This window comes from Notothenia coriiceps, unplaced genomic scaffold (assembly GCF_000735185.1).
Source record: "Notothenia coriiceps isolate Sejong01 unplaced genomic scaffold, NC01 NC01_scaffold00007694, whole genome shotgun sequence".
Taxonomy (NCBI): domain Eukaryota; kingdom Metazoa; phylum Chordata; class Actinopteri; order Perciformes; family Nototheniidae; genus Notothenia; species Notothenia coriiceps.
In genome coordinates this window covers 34,970-53,166 of record NW_011340395.1, presented here as the reverse complement: position 1 = coordinate 53,166, position 18,197 = coordinate 34,970, and the positions used below count along the sequence as shown (strand labels likewise).

The 18,197-nt window shown below is 45.5% G+C and overlaps 1 protein-coding gene across 1 annotated transcript in view; it reads left to right on the top strand.

Annotated features, from left to right (window-relative positions):
- The window catches only part of bahcc1a (BAH domain and coiled-coil containing 1a), a 56,332-nt gene that overhangs the window by 11,100 nt on the left and 27,035 nt on the right, over positions 1–18,197 (top strand). The window contains exon 2 of the mRNA XM_010769728.1: positions 14,745–14,927. Coding sequence (XP_010768030.1) covers positions 14,745–14,927 — 183 coding nt within the window. The remainder of the gene's footprint in view (positions 1–14,744; positions 14,928–18,197) is intronic.

The following is an 18,197-nucleotide window of genomic DNA, read 5'->3' as shown; positions in this document are numbered from 1 at the left end:
ACACACACACACACACACACACACACACACACACACACACACACACACACACACACACACACACACACACACACACACACACACACACACACACCGTTTTACGCTTACTGTCTCATCTGTCAGTTGACAGAGTTTTCTCCCGCTCCGTTGCTTCTCTTTCCAGCCAGGCAGATGGTGTACATTCAGAATGAAAGCAGATCGTTTTGGATCGCCATCAGTTCGGTATTCTCTGAGCCTGTCGTGCATGGGGCTCAGGTTACTTAGCAGTGACTGAGCCCAACCAGGGCGTAGTCGCTGCCTTCCCTCCCTCTAAAGTGTACATATGTCCAGTCTTAAGTGTAGTGTTTTTTAAACCAAAGCAGCGGTCCATATTCACTTGCACAAACACTGGAGCTGAACAAGGGCTTCTGACATGTTTCATTGCGCTCTCCTTTGCTCCCTACCAACTACAAGATACCTATAAACCCAATGGGGTGCCTCCATGCTCTGCTCTTCCACATTCGCACACAGTTTCTTGTGAGCTCTACTGTGTGCAAATAGCAAATGCTCTGATGAACCCATTTCCCCATGCACCACCCTCAGTCCTCCACCCTCTGTGTTTTTATGTGACAGAATGAGCTGGATTTATTTTAGCACGCGGGCTCGGACCCCTTTAACAGGGCTGGTTTGAGGGCACGTCACTTTGAACCTCTCCTAACTGTAAGTGATTTTATGAGACGTGCCAGTCAGCCAGGACACGGCGCCACACTCGGATTGGTGGATAGCAGTGGGGATTCCAGCACACCATCTGGAAGACAGTGTACGTTCCTGAGTAGGTGATTATACACATATGTTTGTGTAGGTTTGTGTGTTTGCGTGCATGTAAAGGAAAAGGGATGGTTAGCTCTGGCTGTGAAAGGAAAAAAAAGTTAGGCATTTTCAGGGAGGCATCATACTGCCACTGCCAGCATCTGCTGATTTATGAGCTTGTGTAGGAAATCTCCCATTTGTCACTTTTCATCTCTTTTCTCCACGTTATTCTTTTTTTTTCTCTCTTTCACTCTCAATGGAATTCAGCTTTTCCCCAAATCTTCCACTGCCTCCTAAGAACAGAAAAGAAGGGAGGAAGGAGAAGGGAAAATGAAAGCAGCAAGGACGGAGCTGTTTTCCCCCCCTAACCATGTAGAACAAAAGGCCTGTCTATTTGGATATGTTTTAGTAAATATTCATAGTTGTTGACGCCTTACCCTGACAGCGTAATGTATTTTGTTTGTGGTAAGGAGGTATGTCATTAGGCAGTGTATACTTTCAGCGTGTAAATAATTCAAAGCGCTTGTTATGGTGGTGTCCCCTCTGCACTGTGGTTTAACCATTGTTGAACAAAGTAAGAAAATAAACATTGTACCTGAGTCTTGCATGCAAAACTGTTTGTGTGTGTGGAGAACAACATTTCTGGCCAGAGGGACACACAGGTTTGCTGCTCATACATACATACATGCAATACTGCACTGAGGTCACAGTCAGGTCAACTGTAGTCTGGAGCCTGTGCGTGCGTGCGTGCGTGTGTGCGTGTGTGAGAGTGAGTGTGCACCTTACTCACTCAGGCTCTAGCTATAAATCTTCCTCACCCTTTCCTGGCCCGCTGAGGACACAGTAGGAGCGGTTTGGGGTTTCACTCTTCTTTTAAAGCGGAGGAGAGTTGGAAAGGGAGGGAGAGGGTAAAGGGTTGGAGGGGAAGAGAGATAAATGAGGGAGGGGGCTTAATGAGAGCCCTGACTCACATGATTATGGTACTGGCTGATACAAATCAGGATCTTTCTCAAAGAAGTCAATTAACCCCCTCCCCCCTTGCATAATTATGCATGGATTGCTCCACTGGCGCTTTACTGATAGGGCTGCTCAGCTCAGCTCAATATGCAGACTCATGCTGCCTGCATATACACAGGCTTGTGTGTGTATTGTGAGATCCATCCATCACATTTTTTTTGTCTGAATGTCCTGGCTGTCTGCTTTAAACTGCAGGGTTTTTCATAGCCATTAGTTATCCCCAACCCACTCATCTTTCTTCTCACCTGACAACCTAAAAGAGCCAGTACCGATCCGAGCCAGGAGGGGGCTCCACCCCAGGAAGCCTCTGGTCATTAGTGCTTTAGGGGCTAGATGATGGCTGAACTCTGTGGTCAGAGTAAATAAGCAGTGCTGTAGAATGTCAACACGACCAGGCGGCTCCTTCACAGCACCCAGTGTTGACATAACTGCTCTCTTATCTGAGGAGCGCAAAGCCCAGCCCCACAATAGAACCATGTGCCAGAACAAATACAGTAAGGAGATAACACACACACACACACACACACACACACACACACACACACACACACACACACACACACACACACACACACACACTCACACTCACACTCACACAGGCCATGAGGGAATGTGTGGCATGGCACTAAAAGTCTAAACTGCTGCTGATGCCGGCATCCATATGGCACAAAACAATGCATTACTAAAGCAGGGCTTTACAGCAGTAGTGAAATGAAATTCATGCCACCAGACTGTTTGGTGTTCATGTGAGCTCATGAAAATAATGGGGTGTTTAGGATCGGGATAAAGGACCTAGACTCGGCTTGCGCTGCTTAACCTGGCAAAGAATGAAGGGCAGTCTGACAGTCATGAGATGAGCACTGCCGTCTGGCTCCAGCGAACGAACAGTTTGTGGACGTTACGGCTGGAGCTATCGTGTGTGTGTGTGTGTGTGTGTGTGTGTGTGTGTGTGTGTGTGTGTGTGTGTGTGTGTGTGTGTGTGTGTGTGTGTGTGTGTGTGTGTGTGTGTGTGTGTGTGTGTGTGTGTGTGTGTGTGTGTGTGTGTGTGTGTGTGTTAAGCTGAGCAGAGGGAAAGAAAGGTTACAGAGAGAAAGATGACAGTGGTTTTCTTTTCAAACCCTTGTTTAAGTACCTGTGTCACATTTGCTATTTTTCTGTGTCAAAACATTTCAGATGTTCTTCTTCCCCTCATTGCCTCACATCAGCCTAATAACTCTTCTTTATCCTCCTTCCCTGTCTCTCCCTGTCCCCCTCCACCTCCCCCTTCCTCTCCATTATGGCCCGTGCCAGGTCTAGACTGAGCTTGGCTCACACTGGCATTGTGATAACCTGATGAAAGCTGTTGCTCTCTCGTGGATATGAGGACACCCATATGTGCTACCTCTCACTGGTGCTTCCTCCCTTTAACTCTGCAACCATGACTCTCTCTCTTCGTTCCATGCACAGATTCCCCAAAATAATTTCTCTGGTCAAGCCTGCCACATAGCTTGAGGCTTTCCCAACACATAGGTGCTGACATGTTTTATGGCCAGTGGAGCTAAGCGTATATTAAATACAAATAAGAAAAGCCAACATGTGCACTCATAGGCCCACTGTTCAAAGCCAGTTTAATGGTTACTCTGGGATGTAGAGTTTTTATTTGAGACCCCAGAACACTACCAGAAGTGCCATTGAGCAGTTGGAAAATATATGATTTTAATTTCGATCCTGCTGACATTATATATATATATGGTGGTATTTTGTGTGTGTGCTCTTTCAGTGAGGATGGGCTATGGCAAACAAAACGAGCAGCTGCAGAACATCTGTTAACTTCGATCAGATGCTGCAAGCCTCCCGTAGCCCCTACAAGGCCCCCCTTCTTTTCTGTGCTGTTCCTGAATACGACCTGCAGAAGAAATACACAGGGAGAGAGGGGGAGGGGGGGGGTGTGACACGTGACTGTTCGGCCCGCCTACCTGTCCAGCGGGTTAGATGTGATCACCGCAAAGGAGATAGACGACCACAATGGTATATGTGCAGCCAACCAACCAGACAGACAAGCCATGAGCAGTTGATCAACATGATACCCCTCCCCTCCGTCTCCCTGGATTGACCTTGGATTGTGCCTTTCCTACAGTTAAGGACTACATCAAGCTAACCAGCTGGCAAGAGGAGAGGAGAGCCTTTTTATGGCTGCCCTGCTCTATGTTACACTCCATACGCTCATGTAAGGGTGAAGATGACCTTCTCTCCTCTGTACAGATTGCAGGAAATGCTCCTTATTCTACTCATGTCTGTTCGAGTGTGTTGCTGCAGATGTTGAGCAGGCCTCGGCAGCAGCATTCCACGGATGACCAGTGTCAGCAGTTGGGAGACACAACTCATATTTGAAGCAGTTTGTCAAATGCATTTTGTAAAATCATTTACTGTGTGATTTGGCTGACCTTGTAGGCACTTTAAGGTGTATGCTGTTGGTGACTGTGGGTTTGAAGGTGGTTATCTGTATGGGCCAACTGGATTAACGTCCTTCAAGTCAAGGATATACAAGCTTGTTATAAAGTGTGGTCTTTACAATACTTTATATGTGTTGGCCTTGCCTCTCCAGGTACATTTTCTCCCCTGGTTTGGAGGCTATCAGAACAAAATGGTTGCATTTGTCTAGGCTAACGCTACAAGAATTAAACCGTTCTCCTTTGTTCCCCTTGTGAACCAGCAGCAAATTATATTCAGGGCTGCAGAAAGACCTTGGGCTGACTGGCTAGTGCGGTGGCTCTGGGCTCTGTTATCTGCACTGTTCTGTCTCCGCGCCCCTGACAGGCTACATCAGACGGAGAGAAGCCAGAGCAGGGAGCTGCCTTCTGTTTCTCTCACACACATCACTCCAGGACTTTATCATATTACAGTCCAATCCAAGAGAACTCAGAGGACAGCAGCAAAGCAGCCTCTTCAACCAGGCCCCTCGTGTCCACCACTGCTCTCCATGACCTAAAGGAGGCGCCGGGCCGCAGATTAAATAGGGAGGAGAGAGGATGGGAGTACTAAAGAGAACAGGACATACCGACAAACCCCGGTTGCCAGTTGAATGCTGGGACTTATTGGTAGTTCTGACGGAGGGAGGGCTGGTCCTATGACTCCCCATAAAACAAGACGTTCATTACCCTCCTAGGCTTGAGGAATACTGATGGACAAACAAGAGCAGAGACACAGAAAGCAAGTGGGGCCAGGGAGCGGGAGGGAGGGAAAGTAGTTTTTAAAAAACCCAAAAAATGAAGAGAAAGTGTTTCCATTTTTGTAAGAGCGTGGATGACAGCAACTGAGGGAAGAGAGCTAGGTGATGAGGGAGGACAGAAATATGGAACTTAGCAGCAGGGGGAAGGAGTAAGAGTGATGGAGGGATGATGGAGAGGGTGTGAGGACGGAAAGGGAAAACCGAGAAGGGGAATGAGTGATGGGGCTCAAAGGAGCAAAGGGAGAGGAGGGATGAAAGGCAAAAAGGAGAGACAGCAGGCAAAATCTGCCCCAATGAGTGGAGCTGCTTGCAGATTTATGTGGAGTTGTGGGTATCATTATACATCAGCCAGAGGAGATGCCGAGACTCGAGGAATGTGACGCCTTTGGGGTTGTGTGTGTTTATCGGTGTATGTACTGCACCGCACTTTTATTCTCCATCCTCGCGCTGTTCATATCTCCTCCAAAGCAAACTGACTTCTGAGTTCCACAGAACACACTCGCCTGTGGTGAGGTAACATCCACCCACAGCCACACTCCACTTTTCCGAAGCCTATCTTTCTAGCACTGCTGGTTGAGAGAAGAAAGGTGTAGACCACCCAGGACCGGGTAGTCAAAGAGCTGCTTTGATGTGGCACAAGCATATGTGCAGTGCATGGGTACAATCTCTGGTAAAACAAACTCGCAAAACACAGTTTTACTGCCTCCTGTGCGGCATCATTACTCCTCGTCACAGGAGCGGTGGGATGCTAGAAAAGAAAAGAGTGTGAGAAGAGGCAGCCACCTCCTGTGCCAGGCAGTGCCGGGCTGAAAAACTGGAGCCGTATGGTCACCCTGAGGGAGGAGAAACCTGCCCAGTCTAACCACATCTCAATTAACCAATTACGTTCAAAGTTAACAGGGGACTAATTAGAGGGAATAGTGCTGAGCACTTGTTTTAATTTGCCTTTTTCCCAGTACCAGACACGTTTGTGTCCGTGACCTCGCTGGCTGAGCTTTGATTGCGTTGGCTGAAACATGGCACGCAAGCCAACGTTAGTCACCCATCCCTCCCCTTTGCCAGAACATAAAACCAATGGATTTAGACAGATCAGTCATCAGCTGTAAAACAAACCAGATCCAGAGCATTCCACGTGATGTTTCCAGTGGAACAGTAGAACCATGAAAATCCCATTTTTGGATCTGAAGATCGAAAGACCTGTGGGAGAATGTACAAAAGTGGAGTCATATCTAACTTAGCCGCTTCCTGTTTTCCCCTCTCGTATCTGGTCCTACAGATGGGTTTTAATGGATGCCAAATGGGAGGTTTAGTGCTCCGCTATTGGCCTGGCGGAGTATCTTTTTAACGTTGTCATATTAAGTGACTTGTGCTTAGGACTAGAGGCTAATGTGTGCTTCTCTCTGTGACAATATGCCTCAGGCAGAGAGTGTTTGTAACTTACCTCTAAAAGTACAAATTTGATCCCTGTGTTCAAGAGGAGGAGGGGGTGTTGCTATATTGGCTGCTACCACCAATAAAAGATATGTAGGCTGTATGACACAATTGTAGTGGGGCTGCTTTAAGCCCCAAGCCAAATACAGTGTGCTTGGAATAAGGCTGACAGCTAGAGAAAGAGGTGGAAATCCCTCTTTGACTCTTCTCGTCCTATAGCGAAGATATCTTTTTTTTAGGCTTTAATCAAATGCTATTACACTTTAAGTTCCTACATTCTTGATTAGCTGTGTGTGTACGTTTCAGCATGTGTGTTTGAGGGAAAGATTGTCAGGATGCAGTTTGAGGGGTGAAGGACTCCCCTGTTGTATGTGAGGCCCTGGAGGATTCCTCCCCCCTTCCTCTTTACCTCCTCCTTCCTTCTGCTTCAGCCCCCTCCTTACACTCATGTCTTCCTCTGTGAGATCCACAATGCTGGGAAGAAATGTGTCATTAACAGGGGAGACCAAAATAATGTTTATGGGCTTAAGCAGCACTGAAATCATTTTTCCATATCAGTGCAACTGCATGGGCCCTGTGGGGGAGTAAATCAGATTTTCTCCTCCCTGTGCCAATGGGAAACATCATGGGAAAGAAAACAGATTGGATTGTTAGAGAGATGGCCTGACGCAGCTGTGGGCGGCTCTTTTTGTGTTTGGGTGTGTTACTGTGTGTGTGTGTGTATCACGAGAGGGGAAGAAAGAGACAAGTAGGGAAGGGGAAGAGATCAAGAGAAAGCAAAATACAAATGCGGATATTTAGCATGCATGTGTGAATGAGAGAATGAGATGGATGAGCCCCACTATGGTAATCACAATTTTATGCCTCAGGAATAAAGAGCCGGAACGCAGCAAACGGCCCTGAAATGCCCTCATGTAACAATTGGTCAGTTAACAAGCACACTCACCAAAGTTTGGACAGATAACAAATGGTTCTCCTTGAGAAGTGTGTAGCTGCCCTGTATACAAAGCGCAAAATGATTCTGGCCTTGAGATCACCCAGAAAAATGTCAAGCCTTTATTGGCCATTCTATAAGAAACACTTGCATATACCAGCACACAGAAATCACTTACATTGTTACGTAGCATGGAGGAGAGATTTAATAAAGTGAAAAATAACAAGGAGTTGCTTGGAGACATAACACTTTTTTGCTACAATATGCACATCATGAATATGTAAGTTCTCAGAAGGTGAATGATAGTGAAAGCAGAGTTTGTGTTGTGACATTGTTTTGCTTGTGTGTGCTATTACACCTCTGTTGTGGGAGTAGGAAATGTGATTGTGTGGGTGGATTTAAAAGGAAGGTAATGGGCCTTGAGCTCATTTGTCCTGGCCTGGTCCTGCTGCTGTTTCGGATCTGTCCTCCCACCTCCTGTCCTGGCCTGGAATGTCTGCTTGTTGTGCATCGAGGCCAGTGACTCAGGACACTACTGCACTTTCACACGGATCACTTCAACACAAGTCCAAATGACAAATCCAAACCCAACAGACAAAACCTTTACTTTAGCTTTCTACCCAAACACTACACAAACATTGTCCAGTATCTTTTCTTATCAGTAGCATCAACTCTGGGCCACGTGCCCTGCACTTTACCCTAAAACTCTCCATCTATATCTCTTCCTACTCTGAATCCTTCACACTTTAGCCAGCCCTCACTTTTAATGACAATTAGTTTATTGTCTCTTTAACAACACACTAACCGGTCTGCTCCTGCAAATAGCCGCACCGGTCTGTGTCCAGCTCTTTATTCACTGTGCCATAAAAACCCTTTCCAGCAGGAACTCTTCCAGACATTACTATCTCTTCCTGTCTGTGTGCCTCAATGCCTCCCCCACAACGCTGTTGGCACAAGAGTGACGGGATTAGAGGTGGTGCCCCTTTTTGACAATGATTACCCTCAGATAAATGGAGGCTTAATGAATGATTTATTTCAGTAAGTTGAGGTGGAACACCCCTTGAGGGGGCTGGTCGAAAGTGGCACACATGTAACACTAGCTGATGTTTGTGCACTCTCCTGTACAAATAGTGACGGATAGGGAAATAAATAATGGAGAGAAACATATATTGGTGGGATAATGTTCTTTGACGTAGCTTCAACCTTTCTAGAAGAAAATATCCTTCAGAGAATTTTTCGCATAGCTTTTTCTCTGCTATCTGTTTTCTATGCAACATCACTGCCTGTTTGGATCCATTGTTGTTTTCAGGCTCCCTGCCAAGCCAGGACGAGCCAGTTGGACTAATTTGTTTAGGATTAGAATCTCATATCCCTATCATGTCAAGTTGTATATTGTATAAACAGCTGGGTGAAGTGCGTGGGGAGCCTTGACCCTCCCCACACCCATTTTATTTGCATAGTAGTAAAAAAAGAAATGTTCAGAATTAATTTCAACCCTCCGTCACTTCAATCTCGCGCAAGTGGCTGACCACGAAGCCACTCTGCAAACACAGGCTGTCAACTTTCAGCGAGACGACCACCATACGCACACACAATCACAAACTCAAAGCATAACATATGCTCAGCGACACACACTCCCACACACTCGCTGCTGCTCCCTCACTCTCAAACTTTCTCACAGTTCCTCACACTCTTATCTACACTTCTAGTCTCAACTCTCGCCCCTTACCCCTCCTCTGGATGTTGCCCTTTCGTACATTCTCCCTCTCTTCCTCCGTCCATTCTTTCAACTGCTTCTCTCGCTCCCTTTCCACTTCTCCCACCCCCGCACTGACCACATCCACTAAACTCACTCCACAGGCACGCAGTGTGGAGAGTGTCGGAGGCGTGCGCTGCCGGCACTTTCCCCCACCCCTGCACTGGGCCCGGCTCCAGAACTGGACCGCCTGCTCACTCTCTTTCTCACTTCAGCATGCTTCTGATCAGACCAGCCTTCCTACTAGAGGGGGGGCCCGCTCCCTTAGCCCTACCATTAAAACACCCACCAACCCAAAAAATATAAAGTCAGGGAGGGGATTTGTAAAGCAGGGGGCAAGTAACTACCCACACAAAAAAAACACTTGTTTCTGAAGTGAAGAGGTATCTGGCTACAGTTGCACTAATGTTTTCAAGATGGCTTTGACTGTTTGAAGGAAATCCCCCCTCTTTAGTAGCCATTTGAAATTCCTTCTGTGTTTTATTGTGAGGAAGTAGGCGCTGGGTTAGTCAGCGGCCCTCCAGGGTAGCGTGCAGTCTGTCTGGGGCTGCTGGTGTGTACAGTCTCCCAAACCAATCGTGATTCCCCGTGTTGCCAGAGAGGGTCAGAACATTTCGTTGTGTGTTTGTGAATGAATATGTGTGGAAAGTCTGAGTGACTTGTTCTTAGTCGTCTGATTTCCTGGGACATGGAACTATATCAGTAGGAGACTCTGATGAAAAAGACATATCCTGCTCAATATGTTTTTACTTGGTAAGTTAACTTTGAATTGTCTAATTCTTCACTCCCTGCTTTAGATTTCTCAAGTGTTAAAGAGCCTAACCAGGCCATTACAAACTTCAGAAATACTCTTCAAATATGTGATTAATACATGTGTTTGTGTCTTGTCTTGCTGCGTCAGAGTTGAAGCAGTGGAAGCTTTTATTCTTTAGATTTCTCGAGTGAGCCAAACCATAACAAACTTGCCTAAAATCAGAAACCCTCTTTTAATATGTAACCAACACATGTTATTGTGTCCGTTCCTGCTGTGTCAGTTAAAGCAGTGGAAGCAACAGTTATAATTCTAGACGCTGAAAAAAGGCAGCTCTTGGAAAATAAAATGATTACCTAACCTTTTGATTTAATTTACTTAAGACAAGAAAGAAGGGGGTTTGTGATCTGTCTTTGGATGTGAGTTTGGAAGAGTATATGAGCTGTGATCGCTCAGGGTGCATTATGAAGAGCTCCAGAGCCTGGCTGCCATATGGCACTGACCGCTGACAGTGCAACCTCAACTTCTTGTGATCGTAGGTCTAATAAAGGGTGTGTGTATGCGTGTGTTTCTGTGTGTGTGTTGTTTCCAACTCCATGCATTTCTTCCTCTTTTAGCCTTCCCTCTCTTGTGCTGGCTGATCACTGAGCTGTGGAGAACAGGTTGATGCCGTCACACCTGCAATTTTCTTTCTGTCTCTTTTCTTCTCTTGTCACCATCACTCTCAACTCTCGTTGTCTGTCTGGTGTCCTTGTCTAGACGACACGTCCATCCGTCCCTTCAGGCTGCCGGCTGCAGATAAGATAGAGAGCCGCAGACTAACCTGGCTCACTTTTCAAGAGCAGACTGAGAAATATGATGCACCTCGGAATAATTGTTCTTTATCTTCTTTTAGACAATAGAAATAGTCGTAGATCTGAGCTGTGTGTGTGTGTGTTGATGTGTGTGTACGTGTAGTGTGCTTATATGCCGAACAATGAGTGTGAACAGGTGTGTGTTTCTTCCGGACCAAATTTTGATCTGATTCCAAGGATACAAAGAACGCGTTATGGGTGGGTGCTTGCTGTCCTCTCAGCTTTGTTACCCATTGGGTTAGGGTTTACATCCTGTTATTGTTTAAATCCTTGTTAAGACACCAAATGACCACTCACCCATAAGCTATAAGTAGGGGCAAAGATTATGACTGCTCACATCCCACAAATGAACAAATGTTGCCATATTCAATTCCAGAGAAAGGTTTGTTTGTGTATGTGCTGAGCAGGAACTTGGGTGGGGTTTAAGGTATGTTAGAAAGGCTGTTGCTGAGCAGCACACTGACCATCTGCATCTGCCCACTGCTGTTGTAATAGCTAGCATTCAGCCTCCTTGCCTCAAGCGCTGTTTCTATTTCGTTCCCATGACAACTGGGCCTTCATTCTCCGCCTCCCCGCCTGCTGCTCACTCCGTGCCACGCACGGGGGCCTGTGCCTCGGCCGACATTACCATTTTGTGCATGTGTGTTTTGGTTGTTGTGCACAAACTGGACTCCTTCACCCTACACTTCCACACTGGAGTGTGGGTGGAGTAGCACTTAACACCTCCACCTCCACAGGATCTGGGATATTTATTTGTTTGTTTTAGTGTTTGTACATTTGAACCAATTTGAACACAACTGTACTAGTGACGGTGTCAGGGTGAGGAAGGTGGGGTTACCCATCCCAATGCTCCGCTCTCCTTTAATTCGTTATTAAGATTAATCTTCATTGCTGTCAGGGATCGGTACTGATTAGGATGCACATGACCCGATTTCCTTAAGAGACCATACGAGTGCACTGCTGGCCCCACTTAAGAAACCCAACTTTTACAAGGAGCTGGTGTGGTAGTGGCATCAATGTCACCGTTTAATAAGCTGCTAAACAAACAGTTATGGTGAGTCCAGCCCCGGTGCTGTCATGCCTCAGAGCTTTGCTCCACTTGTTCCGCACTGCTTTGGTTGGCACCTAAACTGAAACTGCCCCTACACCGAGGCAGACCAGCCCTCTTTAATAACCTGTGTTTTTTCTCACCAACACCTCTGATTCATTACGCTTTAAATGGTTTAGGGAGGTCATCATATTAAAACAGCGTGAGTGTTGCACATGTCCTTAGATTCCACAGTGGTATGAAAACGCTTAAGAAAATTGCAAGGGAAAAGCGTTTTTGCGCATCATGCACAGTTTACTTCTCAGCAGGTGGCAAACAATAGACAGAGCACAGAGGGAGGGGTCATTTAATGAGTGACAGACTGTGGAGTCAGCAAGAGCCAATGTGACAGAGGTGAAGGCTACTGCATTATTATGTTGTACTAGATGAGATTGGGCGATTGCCCTTCTCCCTGGATCACTGAGCGGTCTCCTGGCCTTGTATGAGTTGATCTGAGACCCTCCTAAGGTTTTTCTTCAATGCCTTTCTCCCCGAACATAAGTTTGAATTTCAAAGATCCCCTTGCCTTACACCATGACATTCCCTTTTTATGTATTGTAACTCTCCTCCCCATGTCCTTCTGGCAGATGATCTCTCCTCTCTTGGTGTGTAAAGAGGGGCTTCATGGCCTCTCTTATGTCACTCTCATTGTCTCTCTCACCCCTTCTCTCTCTCTGGGGCGAGGCTGTTAATAATGCAGGAGGATTAGCTGATTTATGTGAGCCGCAGGCACCGAGGAAAGCTGGGGTTCCTGGGGGCGACTGGCAGAAAGAGAGGGCAGAGAAGTGTGCAATGTTGTGGGCGGTGGCATGGAGCCCTGGGTGTCTGGATGATGGGGTCTGGATGGGTGCCTGGCGAGCATACTGGCAATAATCCACTCCCTACTGCCCCCCAAACCCCAACCTCATTGTGATAGGGGGTGGCAGCAGAGAAGGAAGAGGCAATGGGGTCTGAAAAGGAGAAAAGCATGGATACTGTCATCAGGCTACATCCCTGCAACATGTACGATGTTGCTATGGCACCCATTTTGACGTGGTTGCCTATTAGTATTTTATTGTTTCCCTAGCATGTTATCTAAAATACATTTTGTGTACTTTGAGTCAAAAGGTTGAGTCATAAAAACAGTTTTCAAAGCATGTTTGTGCTGTTGTACGGAACAATCTATTACTCAAATAAAGAACCTACATGTATAGCACTTATATTATGTATGGTGAATAGGGATAAGATAATATACTTTATTGATCCCAAATTGGGATACAAATGTGTAATGTTTAGGTAGGTGTGCTGGTCTTGATGCTTAATGTTGGTGCTAATTAGTAGCGCACACACACACACACACACGGTTGGTTTTAAGGTGGTTTCTGAGGAAGATTATGGTTGGGGATTGTGGGGGATTTCCACCTGTCTTGGGCTGTGGTGCATAGTGTTTCGAGGTGTGTCTGCCTATTTCTATGTGTGAATTGTGTGTGTGTGTGTGTGTGTGTGTGTGTGTGTGTGTGTGTGTGTGTACTCGTGGTATTTGAATGCTCCTGTGCTCTGGCCCATGAGCCACAAGCCATCGGTGCAGGAGCCAGCTCAAGACTGATGGGTTTATTCCTGCTGTCTGCTCAGAGGATGCGCTCGCTCACCGCTTGGCTGATTTCGACTTCCTTGCAATTGTTCTCACACTCCCAGAAAAAAAGGTTGATTCATGTTTGAACTGATTCATGCTTAAAGGAAATCAAACCACACCGTGTTCCTTGTTAGATCAGCTCGTCATAATGGTTGATAATTAATTTGAACCATGTTGCTCTCCTCAACGTTTTCATAGCCAGTCCCGTGTGCACAATGTATGATACACCAATGTGTGAGTTTGTGCAAGTATGAGCCTGTGTGCTCTCATCCAGGCACCATACATATGCATGAGACTTCACGGCAGTGTGACTTGGGGGAAATGAATGTGCAAAGAGTCGGGCACCTAGACCCCTCTCTCAAGTGCACTGGCGGGCGCGTAATGGGAATGTAATTTAAGCAGTGGTTAATCAGTGTGTTTTCTCCAGATTGCCCAGCAATGCATAATAGACAATCAGCCCCCAGTCACACGGGCGTTGCTACGAATGGTCAATTACTCATCATAGTCTTGTTAAACACACAGTTCAGCCAGCCAGGGACAGATTGCTCTGCTGGTGCCATCATTATGGTAAAGAACAAAGCAAAGAAATGCTATGTGTCAGAAAGAAAGCCGGAGAGAGAGAGGGATAGAAAAGAAAAGGAGGGTTGGGAAGAGGCATGCGCATTGTGTGTTTTTGCTCATCGTTATGGGACAGTGGAGGGAAAGAGACGAGAGGAGAGGAAAGGGCCACTGTCATAAAGCAGAGGGAGAAGAATAAGGAGTAAAACGCCAACATGGAAACAAAGAAGAAAGTACGGGATTCTCAGAGTCATGCAGCGAGAAAGGAAGAGCGGAGAGACAGAGAGGAGGTGAAATGGAGCAGAGCAATAAGAGAGATTGAGGGCATGAAAGTGAGAGATAGAGAGCATAAGATAATGGAGGGAGGGAGAGAAATTGAGAAAGGGACACTGGGGAGCGGGAGCAAAAGTGTGTGAGAGCGAGAGGGAGAGAGCCTGAGAAAGTGTGTACTCAGCTGTGAGATGAGACCTCTGTCTGCCCGTGGGGAGAGGCGGTGTGAGAGGAGAGAAAACGAGGGGAGAGGCCCAGGCTGTCAGTGAGGGGGAGGAGAGTCTCACACTTTTTCTCTCCCACACACACACACTCATTCAAGCTCTCCACGACCAAATCGGCCTGGCTTTGTGATTCCAGTGGGCTCCATCCTTTTAGATCTGTTGTTTTTTGTTATGGTCACACTCATGGCCAATTTGCACTCCTCTAATTCTAACCATGTTTTCTCTCCTACCTTTTTTCCCTTTGGGTACGCAGGCAGTGGATTGATGGGCAATTCCTCCGCCTCCTTCATGGGGACCTTTCTGGCCAGTAGTCTGGGTACCCCCTCTTCCCACCCGTCTCACCCTTCCCGGCCGCCCTCCTCGCCCTCCTCACCTTCCTTCCGGGGCGGACCTCACTCCAGCGCCTCGCAAATCTGGTTTCCCCATTCGCATGAAGGTACCTCAAATCACACATGTACACAAACACATGGCCCTGGTCTGACCACATATATTCATGTCCTGGAAGTATTGGGGACAGAGCTTCACAGGGTGTATTGTTACTCTGATATTGTGTATTTTTAGGTTAGGTTTCCACAAAAGCAAGGCTTGTAATCATCCAGCAAGAGCCAGGCTCCATCCCTTTTTATTTGAAAAAACCAAAATAGGTCTGGAGTACAGTGCCATGGTTTCTGGATGGGGACACAGGGTCAATAGTTGAGCCAAGGAATCTAGCGGTATTCAATTCACGTCAGCAAGAATGTCACTCAAGACTCTCTGAAGCAGCACGCGCCAACGCGGGCTAATACAAAGTTGCAGTGATTGCAGAGCTTTCAGCTGGTGTCTCCATCACAGCTTAATAGGGTAGTTCCCAACCAATGCTTAGGATTACAAAACCCTGACACACACACAGAAAATATAAACACACACTCAGTTCAACACGTCACACTTCTTTTTAGATACAGCCAAGAAGTCAGACAAGGATAAAGTAGAGAGATTAATCTGTTGGGGTATTTTTGAAATGTTAATGCTAAGAGTGATATATAAATGTAGGACCTTTTCATTGCCACCCACTGATCTATTAATGCAAGGTCTTTCTTTCTGAGACTGCACATCTGTCACTGTTTATAATCTTTTACTAATTACAAGATGTATTGGCAGCCCAATACCATCTAGTGAACCACACTGGTAGAAGTTGTTGGACTCTTGCTATTTCAGCCCTCTTGTATTTATTTTCAAAGAATAGCCCAGCTGTTACTCCATGGGCGAACGCCAGTGGGTTGTATTTGTTATTTGTGGTCACTGATCAGCGTCGCCCCAGTTGCCTGATGTTGGTTTGGGGCTGATTGGGCACATACAGCTGAGATGCAGTTTTTTGTGTCTGTTAAGCCATTGCATGCCCCCCCACACACACACCCACCTCACTCTTATATCCTGACTAGGGATTGTGTCAGTGGACAACTGCTACAGTGGTGAGAATATCTGAAACTCTAGACCTTTTCAAATAAACATAGAGACGGGACAATTACATTTGAATGAGATATGAACTACCTTCGGCTCAGTCTGAGACAATTTCCCTCAAAACTAATTTTGTAATCATTAGTGTTCCTTTTACCTTATAGTTTCAGGGTTTCATTGTCAAAGATTTTTGTTCTTGTGGAAAAGTAGAATAATATTAATAAGAGTGATGATGATAATGCCAAGCCTAATAAAAGTAATGGAGGTGATTATGACTGGGATTATTACTCAGTTGGCAATGGAGGCCATTATCTCTATTGCAGTTTAATTGCATATAACGCACTAAGAGCATGATTGAATCCAGACTGTTCATCAACCACATTCAGCTGTTCCCTCCTCAAGATAATTGCATATTGTCTTTTTCCTGTTTTGCATAAAAAGCAAGTCATCAAAATGAGCGGCACAATTACCCAGACTCTCGCCTCCTCTCTCCGGGTGTCAGCAGAACCCCACCAGCAGCAGAGCAGGCACTGGCTCGTGTGTGTGTGTGTGTGTGTGTGTGTCACTTGTAACCTTAAAGATATTCTCAGAATGTTCTTCTTTTTTTGTGAGCAGTGTGTTTTTAAAGTGGCTGTTTGCATGCAAATCCAAGCATAGCAGCTCGAATTTGTATTCAAAGATTACTGTATGATCCTCATGTCTCAGGCATATACCTGTCATGGTGCAGAATGTCTTTGTCTCTGCTACTCTTCCAACACGTTTGCCACAGATTAAAGAGGGAACATCTACCACGTATTGAGCAATACATAACAAGGATCTCATTAGCCACTCAGCATCCATTCACTTAATGTCATAATCGTAAAATATACGTCTACATTAGGTAAGTGTCTTAAGAACAAATGCTTAGTTTCTCTATACGAATATCAATAGCAAGCTTTTAAAATAGAATTATGGTGAAAGTCAGATAAAATGTGATAAAAAAAACACCAGGGAACAATCCTATCTGAATGTTTGGTTTTTAATGATACAGTACAAAAGGTGTAGACATCATTTGGAGGTAGATCTGCAACAACATTCACACATGCGGCTTATGGGTTTATTCCATTGAGTGCATGAGAAAAAAGCAACAAATGTTCAAACATTTTTTTCTTGAAAATGAAATGTATAATCACAAGATGGTTTGCCTGAATTTCCACTACATTAGACATCTGTTGACTAGTTTTTTGAGATATTCTGCTGACTGACATAAAAATAAGCCTCTAAACAATAGCTCCTTCGGGAAGATAATAGTAATAGTGATGATAATAATAATAATAATAATAATAAAAACGATAACAATTAATACTTCTGCTAATAATAATAATACTAAATAGTCATTCTAATTAATTACATTTTTATTCTGGCATTAGAAGGCAACATCAGAGAGAAAAATAAGTGTTTTCAATAGTTCTGTGTTTTTAGTCTCTCTCTTTAGATTGACATTGTGTGTACTACACACTGTTGTTTATCTGCTGAGTGGAGACATGGACTCATTGGCACAGAGTTTGAGAGGGAGAAAGCGGTGGCAGTATATGATTGTGGGTGGAGGAACACAGCAGAGAAACTGTGGTGAGCGTTTTAATAAATGTAATGTAAAATGTTTTTCACAACACCTGGTAAAACGGATTTCTTCCTCTGAGCTTTTGGAAGATTTATTTTCATGTTTGGAGCAGTTAAATAAACAATGAACAACCCCCCCTGAATCAACTGAGTGGAAAAATTAAAAAAGAAAAATAGACTAAAGGAAAAAAAAACCTGCGGGCTCCTCGAAGGCCTGAGGCCAGCTGGCTGCAATCCAAATGACTTATTACGGTATGCCAAAAACAATTGCAGCCTCATATCTCTGTCAACACATAGACACACACAAGCATGAACACACACAATTGCCTGCGCACACCTGTCTAATCCACTTCTGTTTGATACGCCTTTCCAAGCCTATCTTCAGTTGTCCATCTTTCCTTCTGTGAGCAGTTGCAAGCCTTTTTTCCTTTGTGGGATTTAAGATGCACCCCCATCGCTTATTTTCCATACTCCTGCCTTTCATTCCCTCTCTGGCACACTCTCTCTATCTTTCTCTAGCTCTCTCTCGTGCCAGCCTGCATCCCTTCCTTTCAATTAGTCAAACCTGAAAAGATCCACCACAGCACTGCCCCTCCTCCACCAAACCCCTCCTCCTCCCGTTCAGCGTCTTGATGGTTCTGTCACTTTTTCTCAATTAGCGGACCTGACAGGC